Source organism: Pseudopodoces humilis, chromosome 18, assembly GCF_049639895.1.
Source record: "Pseudopodoces humilis isolate 2021_Gansu_Grassland_sample_001 chromosome 18, ASM4963989v1, whole genome shotgun sequence".
Taxonomy (NCBI): Eukaryota; Metazoa; Chordata; class Aves; order Passeriformes; family Paridae; genus Pseudopodoces; species Pseudopodoces humilis.
The window spans coordinates 15,415,271-15,432,568 of NC_142217.1; the positions used below are offsets into that span (position 1 = coordinate 15,415,271).

General features: G+C 53.7%; 1 protein-coding gene across 8 annotated transcripts in view; it reads left to right on the plus strand.

Moving 5' to 3' along the window:
* The window catches only part of MPRIP (myosin phosphatase Rho interacting protein), a 77,571-nt gene that overhangs the window by 15,009 nt on the left and 45,264 nt on the right, over window positions 1-17,298 (plus strand). For all 8 annotated transcript variants that reach the window (XM_088064105.1, XM_088064107.1, XM_088064109.1 and 5 more), the window contains exon 4: window positions 16,416-16,567. In XM_088064105.1, the coding sequence (XP_087920231.1) occupies window positions 16,416-16,567 (152 nt within the window). The remainder of the gene's footprint in view (window positions 1-16,415; window positions 16,568-17,298) is intronic.

Consider the following 17,298-nt stretch of genomic DNA (forward strand, 5'->3'; position numbering starts at 1 on the left):
TTGGAGAGCAGTGGGGTGTGGAGGAGCAGCTCAAAGCCCAACCCCAGGTTGGAGAGACCTCAGGGAGTCCCCAGAGATCATGGTGCTGTGGTTCTCAGAGGTGATGGGATAGGGCAGCATTGGGAACAGCCTTTTGCCACAGGGTGGTCAAGTTTGGTGTTGGATTTGGAGCATTTTGGGCATGGAAGGTGGGGCAAGCAGGCACCAGCTGCTCTGTTGGCATCCAGCTCTTGCCTGAGACCTGCCCAGAGCTGATCCTGAATCTGTACTCCATGCTTGGTCACCTTTCTGTGTGTCCATCATTCTGTCTGTCCTCTCTCTACCATAGTTCCAGTCTGAAAACAAAATTAGTTCTGCATGATGGCTGTGATGGGGAGAATTTGCACAGGCTATGGACCTTCATCCCTTCTGACGAGGCTGAGCTATCAGACTCTCTCCCTGGGGTCTCCCTCTTCCAGGCTGGGTGCAGTTGGTGGCACCCAGATCCAGCCTGGCCACGGGGAATGCCCAGCAGATCCCACCCCCTTCCCCTCTGCAGGGACTGTGCCAGCAGCTGTTCCCAGCTCTGCCGAGCCCTGGCTAAGCCGAGCCTGCTCAGATGTGCAGAAATTCCTGCCTCCCAACTGTGGGTGGATGTGGGGGTTGTGGGATCACTTGGGGTTGCCTTCCCATGCTGAACATCCACAATTGCACCTCAAAAGTGGCTTGCTCTTACTGTTTGATAAACCTTTGTGCTGAGACTGATGATGACAGAGGCTGATGCTTCTTTGCAGCAGCTGGAGGATGACAAAGCCACTCTTACTGAAGGAAAGCAGGAAAGAACAGGCTTGGGATTGAGCTGCTGTGTTGTGAGTGTCCAAGGACAAGTTTCAGTTCTCCTGGTAAAACACCCTGTGGTCTCCAGTGAAACCACTACCGTGGGAGAGCAGCCCGGCACTGCGGTGCTGGGGTGGTCCAGGAGGTTTTGGTTGGGATATGAGAGCTGCCACAAGAATAGTGCCGGGCTCAGGGGCCAGAGCCAGTGAGTGGCAAGTGCAGAGCTTTTGCCTCCTTTTGTTTTGATTGCTGTGATCTATAATTAGCGGCCGAGTTCTCTATAAATAGAGCCCGTCTGCGTGGGAATGGAAAGGCAGGAGGGGGTTTGTAGGGCTGGAGAGCGCTGCCATGTCCCTCCCTGGGCCTGCAGGTGGGCCCCTGGCCACAAGCACTGCCTGGGGGTGGATCCAGCCCCGTGGCTGGGGCAGGTCAGAGGAGTGGGTCTGGATCTCCAGGCCAGCTTCTTAATGAGTCACTGCATGTCCAGGGCCAGGCCAGTGCCTCAGTTTATCCCTGTGCTACTTCTCTTAAGCTGGGATTTATACTAGGTTGGCATTTTGCATCCTCCCTGGAGGTGTTCTTGTGTCACAACAGGCTTCCTTTTGGTAGGTGAGACTATTAATTTAGAGGTTTTTTTGCTTTGTGCATATGCTGGTTTGAAAACAGGACAAAATTCAGGCCTGTCTGGGAGCATCTCAAACTCGCTGGTGCTGTGGATGAGAGGCAAGGTGAGAGCATCTTCTGGATGGGCTTTTAGTTTCCCTGCAGGGATTCAGGAGGAGCATCCCTGGGCATGACATACCCATTTTGCAACAAACTGACCTCAGTCAGTGTCTGGCACTTCCCAGTGCCAGATGGTGATGAAATGTGTGAGCCCTATCTCTACTCTGCCCCTTACTTGCTGGAGTCAAATTGTTTTGTGGAATTGGGAAGGGATCTAGGAGGATGCTTGAGCCAGTAGTCAGCCACCTCAATACCAGAGTTTGCTGGGGTTGAGTGGCTGTGTCCTCCATGGTGGTGTTGCAGACCTTTCTCAAGCTCACAGCTGGGTGGTCCTGCTCCTAAATCAGGAACTCAGATGGATCATAATGTCATTAACCTTTGTACAATGGAGCAGACATCCCTGCTCCAGCCTGTGATGGCAGGGAGGGAGGTCCAAAGGGAGCCAGGAGCTGATGGGACTGGGATGGGATGAAGAGCGAGGCCAGCCTGGCATCTGGGAATGGTTAGGGGAGCACTGGGACCCCTGGGCTAGGTGTATAAATAGAAGAGAGGCCAGCCCAGAGGTGGGAGGTCTGGCACTAAACAGCAGGGCTGTGGGGTCACATCTGGAGACCTGCTCTGCCCCAGGCCCCTCTCCTGGCCACAGAAACCTAAGAAACTGATAAATGGGTAAAAAAGGAGAATGGTGTAAGCATTGGTGGCAGCTGGAGGGGGATCAGAGGAAGGGATGCATGCTTGCTGATTCTGTGATCCACAGACCTGTGTAATTATTGTTTCCTGATTCACCCCCCCTCCAAAAACCTCTTTATGTGGAGAAAAGGGGCATTTTAAAATGTCACTGTCAGCAGAGCTGTGCCGCGTTAATTTTCGTTGTAGTTACCTCCTTTGTCATCTGTATTGTTTTAAGAAGCCAAGAACCCGTGTGTGTGTTTTTTTCCTCCTTTTTAGATCAAAGCAGTTTACTTCAGTTTTGGCACAGAATTGAAATTCATTGGCAGGGATTAAAAACGAACCTTAAAACATCCTGGCCTCTCTGTCCTTGCTTTTTCCACACGTTTTGCCATTAGTGTTTCCAAGCTCTCCCTGCCCCCTCCTCCGTGGGAGCACCAGGCTTTACAAACCCCATCTCCTCATTCCCAGTGGTTTCCCCCCATGGACACAATTTTGCCAGTGCCTCTGTTTGCCAGATCAAGACTTTCAGTTTCTGTTTAGCATAAAAAGCTTTTGGCTTGAATCAAAGCATGTTTGAAATTTAAAGTAAGCAGGGACAGGAAGGCTGGGTGGGAGTGGCTGTGTGTGACTCGGATGGACAGGGACCCCATCCCAGTTTTTTTTCCAAGACTGGATGTAGTCAAGTCAGGGTGGACAATGATCTGTGAGGAGGTTTTATGTGGGATGTTTGGTGTGTATCTCATAGAAGATGGAGTAGCAATAAGGAAATTATGGGAAAATTTGGAAGCAGAGATCCTTTGTCCTTCAGAGAAACTGGGCAGGAAAGGGACACCTGAAATCAGGGTGCAAGGGAGAGGGGACACATACATCCTTGTGACTGCTCTAGAGATGCAGAAACAGCATAAGTGCTGGTGACTCTCAACAGAGATCAGAGATCTTTGATGAATTTGTTGTGTTTTATTTTCAATACTGTTTTGGGGGAAAAATATCCAAGAACCTACAGGGTGCCCTGGGAATTAATTCCCCAGAACATTGCTGAAACCTTGAAGGGGGTGAGAGGAAGATACACAGATCTTTACTTGTGGTTTTATATTAACGTCTGTCTTGATGCTAATGCAAGTGTCATTACTGGGGTTGGGTGTGGAGATCCCATAATGGTGACTTTAGGGGGTTCATGTCTTCCTATTTCTCTCTGCTCTAAGTGTCTGGCCCCAGTTGATGCATGAGGTGGGCCCTGCTGTAAGGAGACCTGTGGGCTCCTCCAGGAATGAGGAGTTCATTTGCTGAACCCTCTTCTGTTTTATGTCTGTTAGTTTGGCTTAGTGTGTTTGGGAAGGTAAAACTGCTGAGCTGCAGAAGGAGGATTTGGGAGGGGGCTGAGGGAACAGGAAGGTCTTCTCTAGGGCTGGCTCCATCACGAGTCCTGGCAGCTGGCAATGGCCAGGGACTATCATCAGGGCCCCAAAAGTACCTGAGTTTATTGTGAGCTTTGGAGAACACCATTGTCCACATCCAAGCCCTCCAAGAAGGATATTTTGCGGCCGCAGGACCCTCTAGGGAGAGGCCCCAGTGAGAAATAGTCCGTGGTGGGAGGTTTGGGAGTTAACAGGCAGAAAGAGGATGAAAGTGGAGTTGAAAGCTCGATGCAGGCGGTGACCTCCTAACACAAGCTGCTTTGATGACCTGGCCCAGGTGCTTCCTTCCTGGAAAAAACACAGCCTCTATTGTCTTCTGTGGGGCGAGCCGCAAAGCTGGAATTGCTCTTAGGCTGAGCAGCAAGGACGGGTTCAAGTGGCTCCATCCTTCTGCTTTTTCCCCACTCCTCGTCCCTCAGGACCTAGCAAAGACATTTCTGTAGAAGATGTGTGCCAGAGCAGCAAGGGAACTGAGTTGGAGTTTAGATTGCATTTATCTTGTTCATGGTGGGGCAGAGCAAAACAGGCACTTGTAGCAGCTGGAGTTCCTTTGTGACTCCTGGATCTGTGGTTTTGATGAAGGAAAAGTTGTACCTGCTGTAGGTTAAAGTGGAAATCAAGCACTGATGGCTTTTAGGAGGGGAGATGCCAGGGCTGTCAGTGAAATGACACAGCTAAGGCTGAGCAGTTACCCTCACATGGGCCCTGTTGTCCCCCCAGACAGAAGAGGAAGGGGCTGCAGCAGTGGGAGCCTGATCCCAACTCTTTCCAAACCAGGGCAATGCTGGGTTCCTAAGCATCCTCCAGTTCCTGGGTGGCCGTGCCAGTCCACACGTGAACAACCAAACCACCCAAGGAACCAACACCATTTTTTTCTCCCTTCTGTTGCTTGGTGCTAGGGAGGGGATGTGAAATGAGGTGCCTGCAGAACAACCCTGAGCCCAACAGCTGTAGCCATGTGATGGGGATGGGGTCGGGTTTAATTCTTTCCAGCCCTGTTGTAGGCCACCAGATCAGGTCAGTGAGGACCACCAGTGGGCTGTGGGCTGCAGGTTGGGTGATGCTGGGTAATAGCATCCCTTTCCCCGCTCCTAGAAGCAGCATCCCAGCAGCTGGCACATCCCTGTTCCTGCTGAGGGCCATGAGGTATCCTGGCATTGACTGGTGGGATTCGGTGCTGCAAACCCCTCAGTGACAGCTCAGAGTGGAGGACGAGGACGTGAATGGAACAAGGCAACAGAGCTGCTCCAAAAATCAAAGCGCGTTCCCCCTGTTTTTCCCCGGCAGAGATCCCGCATTCATTGATTGTTGACATGACATATGTGGGTTGGAGAAAGGCAGCGGCAGCTTCTGGCAGGGGAGGAAGGGGCTGGGGGGGCCGGAGGGGCTCTGCAAGCCGAGATGCTGATTACCAGGGCCAGCAAATAGCTTGCAGCTGCCTCCGCTCAACACGCTCTTTGTGGCGCTTGCAGCCACTCTTTGGACGCAGCTATTTTTAATTTCCCCAAGCGCGCACAAAAGCAAAGGGGGTGGGCGATGCCGCCGGCGTCCCCCCTTCCTGCCCCCCGCTCCCACCCCTTTCCCAGCCAGCCCTGCGCTTCCCGGCTTCCTCCCACCCTCCGGGGAATGTGGGGAGCTGCACTCCCTCCTTTTTGGTTTTCTTTTTCTTGTTTTTTGGGTCCGCATTGGGAGCCGGCCTTGGCTTCCCCCCCCCCACCCTGCGCCAGTGTGTGCAGGGAGCTGGGAAAATGCAGAAATAAATAAATACGCAATTAGGCAGGCGTCCAGCCGTGGAGGGGGGCGTGCTGCAAAAAGAGACTCCGGCCAAATTTTGGAATGCCTGAGAAAGCGGCTGGAGCCGTGGGCGAGCGCAGGGTTGTGGGCTTCCCACCGCTGCTCCCTTCCCGACAGAGAAGGGGCAGCTGCGACCCCCGAGGAGGATGGAGGAGGGAGGGTGGCAGCTCCCAGCTTTGCTCTTGGGAGGTTTTCCCCCACTGGCATCTCCCTGAGCCCAGGACAAGGCGTGTTGGTGCTGGAGCTGTGGTGAGAGCCGGGGTCTCAACGTGCTCTTGCCTCGGCTCAGCAGCGATTTTTCCACCAAAAGCTGAGGTGTGCCCTCTGTTCAAGCAGCAACACGGTTTGGGGTTAATAAATCACTTATTTGCAGTCCTTGTTTCTCTGTTAGGTAAGCATTGGTGAATATGATATTTCTGCTTTATCCTGGGTATGAATTATTCATCAGGTTTGGAGGCTGTAAAAGGGATGTCAGGTTAAAACTTGCGTGGAGACATGCTGAGGTCTTCAGTGAGGTTTTGTAAACAGCTTTTCTCAGGGTTACCAAGCGCAGGGATTTTGCAGGAGTCTTCCCCCTTTTGTCTGCTGTTTTGAGGTTTTGAGACATTTCTGCCTCAAATGAAGCAAATTCTCAAATGAGACTTTCCAGGCAGATTTGATTATTGGTCTTGCTCATTTGCTTATCGTAGGCTACAAGATACAAAAGTAGAAAAAAAAAAAAGCCATCAAAATACTGTTTTTCCTTTATGCTAGACCAGGTAACAGCGTGTTCATGTGCTCGTGGTAATGTGTATTTTGTAAGATCTTTTTTTGCCCTGTTTATTCAAAGCTACAGAGGAGGCTCTTCCCTGCAGTCACTGAAGTCTGACTGCAAGTAGGTAACGAGATAAAACAGCCAGACAGCTTTGCAGAAAGTTGAAATTACCATAGGTAAATCACGTGTGCAGCAACTTCGCTTACCCTTCACCTCCTTCCCGCAGGATTTGATCCAGGAGCTGGTTTGTGGGAGTGTGTTAACAGGCTTGTGCTCTGCCGCCCGCCGCGGGCAGTGCAGCTCCTCTTGTGCTGCTACAGGAGAGCAGGTCCAGGGACAGAGGTGCTGCATGTGGAGCTTGGGGTGGTCCAGGAGCTGGGGAAAGCAGGGAAGGTCCCACCTTCCATGGAGGTTTTTTCCCTTTGTCTTTGCCTGGCATGTGCCTCACATGTGCCCCGTCTCTGCTGCCACGTCTCTGCTTGTCATGGGGCTGTAGGGAAGAAATCCTTCCCTGTGAGGGTGGGGAGGCCCTGGCACAGGTTGCCCAGAGAAGCTGTGGCTGCCCCTGGATCCCTGGAAGTGTCCAAGGCCAGGTTGGATGGAGCTTGGAACAACCTGGGAGAGTGGAAGGTGTCCCTGCCCATGGCAGGGGGTTGGAACTGGATGTGCTTTAAGGTCCTTTCCAAACCAAACCGTTCTGGATTCTGTGGCATGATCCTGGGGGGTCTTGGCTCTTGCACCACCCCCCCCAAACCTTGGGTGCTGTGGCTCAAGGTGCCATAGCTGTGGCTTTCCATGATTTTATGGCCAAACATCGCCCTGGGAAGCTGCAGTGAGGCCGTGGGCTGCTGTCCCACTGTGACCCGTGGCTGTCACCACTCTCCTCCCAGTTCCCTTTGCTGTGGGTGACTGGTCCTTGGGCAGAGGAGGCAGAGGGAACAGGCACACAGGGTGGTTTTAGAAGTGTCCCAGCAGCATCCTGAGCTCATACGGGATTTCCACCTGTTGTGATGGTGTGACTGGAGAGAAAGGTGGGGTTTTGGAGCACACCCAGCCTTGGCCCTTTCCTCCACATTTCAACAGCCCTGTTGCGACTACATCAATAAAGTCACAGGGATCACCAGGGCGCTGGGGAGCTACTGGGATATAATTAGGGTTTTGGTTCACTTTCCTGGCTGCTTTCCTGTTAGGGGAGGGACAGCAGGGATTATGGATGGAGCAGATGTGTGGAGGGAGGGGACATTTGGCTTGCTTGGGTGGTTAATGCCATGTACAGGCCAATGCTGGGGGGAGTGAAGTAAATCATCCCAGGGGATGGAGAAATCTCTTGTGCTCGTCTCTCTCACATGCACTAGCCCCAGATTGCTCCTCTCTGCTGGGATTGCACAGCTGCTCCCAAAGGAGCACATGGCTGTGAGCTCCCTCCTCTCCCAGTACTCCTCTACAGGAGCCAGACGTGAGCAGCAGGTTTAGGGAGAAAATGCTGCTACCGTGGGACAGTTCCAGCAGCCTCATGTGTTAGTGGCCATTTTTTCCTGGGCATTTAAAGCACTTTTTACCCCAGGTACCACTTGTCTGTGAACCTGGTGGTGCCTGCCTGGCCAGGATGGCTTTTTGCTGTCTGTGTCAGTGCCTCCACCTTGTGCCTGTGGCAGCAAAGCCCAGGTCAAGCAGCTGCTGGGTGATCTCCTTACTCCATATGTGCCTGTTGGGAACTTTTCTTCTTGGAACTGCCCATTAGGCTCCCATTTTGTGCCATTCGGTGGGATGGCCAATGACCAAAGTTCGGAAAACCTTCTCCATCCATCACCTTGGCTTTTGGGAAGGTCTGCAGGGTGCAGACCTGCTGGAAGCAACGCAGAGCGGGTGTGGAGTTTTCTGTAGGGGTGTGGGGTGCAGGATGTGGCTGCTGCTTGGTTGAACAAGCTAAGCCAAGCGCTTTGGCTTGGGTTGGCCCTTGCACCTCCAGCTGCAGACCCCAAACACCCTGGGAGCCCAGCTTCCTGGTATTCCCAGCCCGGCAGGAAGCTCTGCAAAGCTCATAAGAGCGGTGCTGGGGAATAATGGGATTTCCAGACTAATTTGGCCGGATTTAAGAACTTCCACTGAGGCATCTGCGCCCGTGGGAGTTGCCTGAGCCTCCGGTGGATCTGGTGCTGCTGATCCCCAGGGTTGTCCTCTCCTCCTCTGCAGTTGTTGAATGCTGGTAGAAGACCCTGTATTGATAATCGTGGGGAGTGAAGGTGGGATACCATAACATGGTGGCTGCAGGGCCTGAAATTATCCAGAGCTCCAGATGATGGCTGTTGGACGTGGCTCTTCATGGCTGTGATGCTGCTGATGTCTTCGTCTGTCCCTGTGTCTTTGCACTGATTCCTCTGCTTGGTTGCATTTGCAGGAGAGGTTGTGGGATGGCTGAAGATGAGACATGTCCCTCCTTCCCCTCTAGGCTGGAAGGGAAATGGGTTTACTTAGTGGGAGGTACAGGGATTTGATTGATCTAATTTGCTGCTTTCCTTGGATGACAATTACCTTGGTCATGTTCCCTCATCCCCATGAAGCAGAAATCCAGGTCCAGCTGTGGTGGAACACGGCTGGCCAACATGGTTTGAGGTCATCCTGCCTCTATCCAAGCTTTTCTCCTCCTGAGCTGTGTCCAAGACTGGCATCACTGTGTGTATGACCATCTTTGTGTGCGGGTGACCTTAGGGAGATGTGATGTGGTTGCTGGTGTTTGGTGAAGCCCCTTGCTGCTGTGGAGGGCCCTGAGCTCAGAGGTGGTGGTGAGCTCCTGCACATGTGTGCCTGGCACGCCATGCAGGGACCACACCTGGGACTCGTCTCCTACACCGAGGGGGTGGAGGATAAAGTTGACAAGGCCAATTTGGAACAGCACAATTTAAGATTCAAGTATCAAGATGCAAATGAAGCCCATTTTTCCTTCCCACCCCTAAACAACTGTGGTTCCCTCTCCAGGAAACTCCTGTCATGATCCCTGCACCAAGCTCTGCCCTGTCCGTGGTCTTGCCGGGTTTTTGCCATCAGGCTGATTACCATGACAGCTTGCTGGAAGGCTGCAGATATTTGCTTCCCCTTTGGCTGTTGTGCCTTTCCATCCGGGAGCAGGGAAGATGCCACGCTGGCAGCTGCGAGCAGATGGGGTTGGATCTGTTATCATGTATTCCTCCCACCCCCCTCCTCAGAGGGGAGGAGGACATTTTGCATTTTAAATGCATCTAAATCCCATAGAGCAAAAGGAAAGAATAACAGGGCTGCAAGGTGGTGCCTTTGGCACTGCAGGACTGACATGCCTGTGCATTTCTGGGCTTCTGCTTTGGTCCCCAAAGAGTTGGGATAAGGCTTGAGTGGATACTCCAAGCTGTTTGTACATCTGGCTTTTGCTTTGGTCTGCAAACAGCCAGGATGGCAGCTCAGAGAAACCTCTGGATACCTCATCCTGGTGGGACCTTGCTGTCCTTCCCATCATGATGCCAACGTTTTCTGCATCTCTCTCCCTCTTCCTCTACAGCAGCACTGGAAGTGGAATGTGCGTATCCGTGGGTGCAAGCTTCCCTGAAAGGCTGGCTCCTGGATTTGTTGATGCTGCTGAGGACCTGGAGGGTCAGACACCAGTGCTGAGGGAGGTTGAACCCCCTTGGTGACCACCACCGGGTTTGCTCACCCTCCCTGCCCAGCACGGGTGGTGTGCCAGGACTGGATACGGCTGTTCCCACCATGCACAGACCCCTCAGAGGCCGTTCAGCAGGAAAGAGGTTAACAGGAAGGAGGCAGGCTAGGCTCTGGCTGCCAACTCCGACCCTGCTTTGGAGTGGGGAGCAGCTGGGAGCAGCAAGAGCAGTGCGAAAATAGCCTTATAAGGCCAAGACAAGCCGGCTCCAGCCTCTGCACAGCCCCAGCCGGGCTTGCTCCGCTCCAGCACCCGCTCGCCGGATGGGTGCCCATGGGTACGGGGCTACAAATGCCATGTGTGGCCCCAAACTTGCTGCCTGGGCACCCCTGGGATGGGTGCTGCCCATGCCTGGCTGAAGTGGCACTGGGTGGGAGAGGAGCCTGAGGGTGCACCCAGGCAGTTTGCAGGCAGCTCCCGGCCTCGCTCAGTGTTTAGACTCGCTGTCTGTGGACATAAACACCGACTCTGCTTAAAAGCGGCCCCTGGCTGAACTCTCCTGCCCAGCCCCTGCTCTTCACCCCCTTCTCAAACTGTTCCCTGGGGGAAGAAAATTCCATCCCACTGGCAAAAGGGGAGCTGATGTTGTTTTATGTCCTGGTGGAGGCTCAGGAGGGCTCTTCAGGGGCTGGCATGCAGGGACAGTGTGTGGCACTTGCTAACCTATCCCACCTCCTTGGGGTGGGTGACGTGAGGCTATGGGGAATTCCTCCAGCAAAACGCATCTCAGGAGCTGGCTGTCAGCACCTGTGATGAACAACCCAGGGTCAACAGTGGGGAAATCTGTGGTGGGGCTGGGGGAAGTGGCATTTGTGGCATTTATCCATTTGGGGGATGTTCTGCATTGCTAGCTGCACACCAGGGCAAGTGTCCTTCTTGTATCCCCTTCTTGTGCTGGCTCAGGTTTGTTGCCAGTACAGAGGCATGTTGACAGGTGACAAGGCCACATCTGCAGAGCGTTGCTTGTGCCTCCATCTGTGAAAAGGGACGATGGCTTCTGGCAGGCTGGTGAATCCAGGCAGTGGTGACATCTGGGAGCATCTTCCCCTGTTTCTTGCACAGGGGTACAAGGTGTGAGTACTGAAGTGCAGGGGACATGTGTTGCTTCATACCTCAATGAAGCAACATTGAAGGTGGCTGTGGCACCTGAGGACATGGTTTAATGGTGAATATGGTGGTGGTGCTGGGCTGATGGTTGGACTGGATGATCTTAAAGGTCTTTTCCAACCTTTATGATTCTGTGCTTCCCCTGCCAGTGGTAAAAACCTGTTTTTCCATCACCTGGTGCGTGGCTGGAGGTTTCTCAGTGGCTTTCACTGAGCAGTAGGTGCTGATACAGGAAGTTTGCTGGTGGGAAAGGGCTCAGGTGGCCAAGAGAAGATACCTGCCTCTTGCTTGGATGGCACAGGGGAAGCAGAGCTGCCATTGGGATGTGGGAGCACAACCTCTTGCTGCCCTTTGATGGGTGACTGCTCCAGTCCATCCTTTTGCAGAGCTCACAGAGGTTGTTTTCAAGAGCCTTTGTCTAATTTAATAAATCCAGGATGCTCAGCCTGCCAGCTGATCTATAAGTGTAATAAAATCCACCCACCGCAGCGCTCTGGCCCTGCTGTGGCCCTATCGATAGCCTCGTGCCTGGTGGCAGGGAGCCCAAAAGGCTCATTAAAGCCCTGCTGCTGTGCCAGCCGTGCTTGCCTGGTGCCTGGGCAGCTCAGGGCAGGCTGAGCCAGCCCTGGGTGTGTGCACAGAGCATCCTCAGCTGGGATTTGGGAGCTGCATCCCCTGCTGGGATTTAGGAGGTCATGTCTCACTTTGCATGTCTGGAAAGGGGTGACTGCCTCTGAAAAGGGATCCTCTGCAACTACCTGGAAGGTGGTAGCCAAGTGTGGGTCAGTCTGTCCTCACAGCTAACAAGTGATAGGACAAGAGAAAACAGCCTCAAGTTTCTCCAGAGCAGTTTTGTGTTGGGTATCAGGAAAAATTTCTTTAATGAAAGAGTGGTCAAGCATAGGAACAGGCTGCCCAGGGAAGTGGTGGAGTCACCATCCCTGGAAGTGTTCAAAAATGTCACAGATGTGGTGCTTCAGGATATGGTTTAGTTGAGGACCTGGCAGTGCCCTGGGTTAATGATTGGAGGTGTTTCTACAATTCTTTAACTTTTCAAGGAGTTGGTGCTTTCCTGATGGCCTCCAGGCGCGAATGGTGGATGTGGCTCTGGTTTGGGCTCCCAGTGCTATGCTGGTGCTGGGAGCTGCGTGTCCAAGCTCTGTCTGTGCCCTTGCCCAAGCCGTGGTTGTCTCCACATTGCCCTGATGTGATGATGGGACAGCGAGGTCTTGCTACCTTCTGTCTGCATCCTGCCTGGAGCACTGTGATCAGCTGGGCCCAGGCACTTGGCTGGGTGAAGCTTTTAACAAACAGGAGCTGCCTTTGCAGAGCACTGGGGAGTGCTGCGAGTGAGCAGCACTCGGCAGCCATCCTCATGAATATTTTAGCTGGGAGAATGAACATTTGTCAAGACACATTTATGGAGGCAGCGTGGATGTCTCTTCCCCAGGTGCCGCAGGCTCGCTGCTGCTCCAGGGCAGTGCTGGGAGCCAGGGCAGAGCCAGTCGGATCCTGAGCCCGGAGTGGGACAGCAGAGCTGTGATCTCCCCTGGGACAGCCAGGCCCCGGTGCGGTGCCAAGGCAACCAGCCCGCCATGTGAGATAGACAAATGGTTGTGGGTTGTTTTTTTTTTTTTCCTCTTCCCCTCCTGGTTCTTGGCAGAAAGTAAAATGTCCCTTTTGTTTGGTTTCCTCCTCCCCCTGCCCCATCGCCTTTCTCTAAAGGTTGTGTTCCAGATTTCATCAACCCACGTTGTGTAATAGCCCCAGAGAACGGGTTGGGCATTGGCCATGTCCCATGGAGGCCATGGCAGAGTCCCCATGAGCTTGACCATGGGGTTACCTGCTCCAAAACATCCTGTGTACAGCTCCTGAACAAAGCTCCCTTGTATTTTGTATCAAACTGACATGATCCCCATGTGTTAGAAATTATAGGGAAGATCCTTGGAAAAAAATTCAGAAATTTTTGAATCTAAATAATCCTGTTTCTCTACCTCAAATAATCCTGTTTTTCTGCCTCAGCCCTGCAATGTCTTATGGAAATGAGGGGCTTTGCAGATAAACCCTTTCGATTTACAGCATCAACTCCTGTATCTGGGAGTTCATCACCTGTGAAGCATCCAGCACTGTGCTGGAGGATGCAGTAATGCCCTGCTTGAGATTTCTTCCTTCAAGCTTCTAAGAGGTCCCCGTTTTTCCTTTTCCTCCTTTCCACTGCCCAAGGAGGGGGCTGCTGCGGTTGCTGAGCTCTGCATCCTAGGAGCATCCATCCAAAGATCCCTGCATCTCATCCAGAGGCTGCTGCTGGTGTTGATGTGGAGAGCCTGGCATGACTCACACCCTGGGCACACAGGGAGGGAGAGGAGGAGGAGGAGGAGGAGGAGAGAGCTCTGCAGGCTTTGTGTGTTATGGAGAGGGACGCTGTGAGCACGTGTGTGTGTCAGTAGGGATCTGTCATTCCAGAGGGAAACAGCAATGTAATTGTTTCTTGTCTCTGGTTCCTCTGCTGGTACTGGCAGCCTGGGGAGCTGTAGCTGCTCGTGTGATGCAAGTGCTCCTCTTCCTGTGCTGCTGAGGGATGGGGACTGCTCGAGTGACTGGGCTGGAGGCACCTGGTGGCACTGGTGCCCTCAAGGAGAGCTGCTGCTGGTGATGGTGGCTGTAATGGTGTCCTCTACTTCCAGAGAGGTGCATCCTGCTGTGTTTCCACCCCTACCCCTAGTTAAAAGACACACCAGCCACCAGATCCCGTTCTGGGATAGCTGTGGGCTGTCATTGGCAGCAGCATGGGAGAGGGCAAAGGCAGGGCCAGTGCCTGGGGACCAGGCTGTTCCTCAGCTGGGGACTGGCAGCAGCCAGCAGCTGGAGCAGGAGCTGAGCCTGAGCATCTACTCCTGCCTCACCCAGACACGAAGCCACCCTGGGGTCTGATGCTGAATTCAGCCTTGTATCAAAGCCTCTGCTCTTCCAAGGGCTGGTTGAAATTCCAGCCCTGTTGTTCTGGTGTCTCTGCCGTGCAATGCCTCTGCTTCTGCATTTATTTATTCCCTTCCAACTGCTGGAGCCACACAGTCCTCAACCTGGCCAGGGACCGACCTTGCTCATCCTTCTCCAAGGTTTCCCAGCCTTGAGAAACCCACAGCCCAGAAATAGGTGCTCAGAGGTGAAGAAGGGGTCCAAGCCATCTCCTTTTCCTTGGTGGAGTCTGTGTTTGTGCACATGGTTTTCCACCAGGCACTATTTGCATTTTGCTTCGCTTCAAAGTTCCTGTGCTGCCTCTGAGGAAGGAAACAAATGGTGTAAAGGAATTTACATCCCAAGTGAGTGAGGCTGCTGGTCTGTCAGGTTTCATCTGCTGCTGAGGGGTGTGGAGGTGCAGGGGAGTTGCTGTGGGATGGAGGATTCATCCCTAGGGCCACAGGTGGAAGAGGGTCATTCCCAGCTTTGTTCCCAGCTCTCTCCAGGTGTCCTGGCTCAGAGGTGCAGTGGTGGACGTAGACCCATGTGTCAGGCTGTACAAGATGCCAGCATTCACCCTTCACAAGGAGGGCTGAGTGGCAAAACCACTTTGCAGGGCCAGCCTGGCAGTGGAGGGCCCCAAACCGGCTCCTCTGCTCCCAGCACGTTTCAGTCAGGGCTGGGTGTGGGCAGCAGGAGCAGCCGCCCTGAACTGCCATGGGGTTGGAGGGTGTTGGTTCTTCCTCTCCTCCTGTGCCAGCTCCCTGCCAGATCCTTCTGGGGCCTTACAGTGAATCAAGGGACTGAGTGGCCTGTGGGATCCAGGATCCCCTTGTGGGACTGGGGCTCCCTCCCTCCTCGTCGCCCCCCTGTCCTTGTTGAATTCCCTGGTGCAATACTGCTCTGGGAGGGGAAGGAGGTTGGACCTGGACCTTACAGGCCTGGAAGCCTTGGCTGTGCCTGAGGCCAGCAAGACAAAAACTTTTCTAAGACTCCACTTGGAACAGGAGAAAGTTTTTCCGTTGGGTTTTTATAGCTCCCGGAAAGCGGGGTTTTATTTTTGTTGTCTAAGACAAAAAAATCCTCTTAGGAGCTGACTACCCGTGGTGTGCAGGGCAGGAGGCTGGGCATGCGCTGTGCTCAGGGTCTGGGCAGCCTTTGCTTTCTCTCCCTCCATCCTGGAGGGTGGTCTCTGGATGCTGATTTCCACAAGGAAAAGAGAAGGGTTTGGTGTCCCTGGTGTACAGCTGGTCCTGTTCATGTACCCAATGCTGCAGCACCTGTGATGGCTCCTTGCCACCCCTGCACTGTCATAGGATGCTTCCACCCAGGGACACAGCTGCAGGGGAAGCCTTTTTCCTGGGGAAAGGGGCTATTTCCCACTACCTGCAGATGGCTAAACTGAGGACTCTGATCTGAGTTTTCTGGGTTTGTAGGCTGGGGCCGTTGAGCTCTCCCCCGTCACCCTTTCTTTGCATGGCACAGGCTGCTTTTGGAGGGATTTTACTGGCAGGGGAGCTGGTTTCCATGGTAAAAACCTTAACAGCATCTGCCAGAAATCCGTCTCCTCGTTGGCCCTGCCATCTGGAGGGCACAAGGAGGCTTTGGCAGGGTGAGGAGGTGTCCACAGGCTGCTTTAGGTCCTCCTTCAGTGCTGTTGGCAGCTCGGAGGGAACTCCCCCTTAGTCATTTATGTTCCAGGTACAGGTTTGCCCTGCTGCAAGGACCCTGGTGTCACCGAGCCTGGCTGGGGACATGGGAGCCATGGAATTGCTCAGGAGGGAGGGCTGCAGACACTGGGGATGGGCGGATACGCTGTAATCGGATGAGCCAGCGCTGCTCCAGATGGAGCTGTCAGCTCTTGTCAGTGCTGACACCCCTCTGGGTGTCCCTCAATGTCTCCTTGGGCCACAGGGGCCGGCACCTGTCCCACTTCACCAGGTCTCCTTGGAGCTATGGGGCTGAGAGGTGTTACTGTTCAGAAAACCCACCAGGCAAGGTCCCTTCCATGCTGCAGTCCCTCCCTGGCAAGCTGCATGGGTTTTTAAAAATTGTAATGAGAAAAACCTGGCGCTTGTGTCTGTCTGTTTATCCCTGAGCCATCCTGTGCTGAGGGCAGTGGATTGCTGCTTTGCCGTCCCTGTCCCCAGGTGCCATCCCACCAGCCCAGATGGTTTGCAGCTGCAGACCCAAAGCTGGCCACTTGGTGCCCTTCCTTGGTGTCCGGGTGTCTCAGCAGGGCAGCCATCCTTCCCTGGCAGCAGTGGACCAGACTGGTCTGGCAGGAGTTGTACCTGTTGGTCTGTGTCCCCAGATGTGTGGTACAGAGCTTTGCTGTGCACTGGCACACAGATGGATCTGGTCACCTGTGGGCAAAGCATCTTGGTGTGTAGCATCCTGGTGTCTTCCAGGAGAGGTTTTAGGGCTCAGCTCTGCACTCCTCTGCTTTTCTCTCCTTAAAGTTGCTCCTTTCTCCTTTCCTTCACAGCCGACCACCCTCCCACAGGGCACCATCAACATGAACCAGTGCACGGATGTGGTGGATGGGGAGAGCCGGACAGGGCAGAAGTTCTCCTTGTGCATCCTGACGCCGGAGAAGGAGCATTTCATCCGGGCTGAGAACAAAGAGATCATCAGTGGGTGAGTGCAGATCTGGGGCTGAGCCACTCCCAGGCTCTTCCATTAGCCAGGAGGAAGAGGAAGGTGGGTAGGACCTTGACCAAGCCTGGCTGCTATGGGTGTGCAAACCCAGGCTGATTCTGGGTGCTGGGGTTCATGGTGGGTGCTGTGGTGACTCCACAGTGCTTCTAGGGATCCCATCAGGCACCCAGCCCACTGGCACAGGTCCTGTCCCCACACCAGTGGCAGGTCCCATAATTCTGGGGCTGGCATGTCTGACCCCGAGTGCCATACACAGTCTGCTCATCCATCCCTGGGCAGATGTGGAACCCTGGGGTGGATGTTCTCTACCTCCCTGGTCCCTGGGAAGCATCTCTCCTCCAAGGATGATTAATATATCACAGGAATGCAGTGCTTCAGTGACACTGAAGATTAGACCGCTAAAATGAGTAAATCAGGGTAAATTTCCCAACTCCAGGTGTTGGGTGGTGACCTAGAAACATCCTTTTCCATCACCCACGTGTCAGCTGGGGTTGAAGCTGGTGCTGGTGAAGGTGCAGAGCCCTGGGAGAGCTGAGCTGCCAGCACTCAGTGACGGAATGTGGCTGTGCTGCTGCTCACCTGAGAGCCCTTCCCGCATGGAATGCCCAGAGCTCAGTGCCTCCCTCCCAGAATTTGACAACATTTGAAACTCCAGCAGGAAGTTAAAGGGATGAACACTTGCTCTTTCCCACTGTTCCCGAGGCACAGCA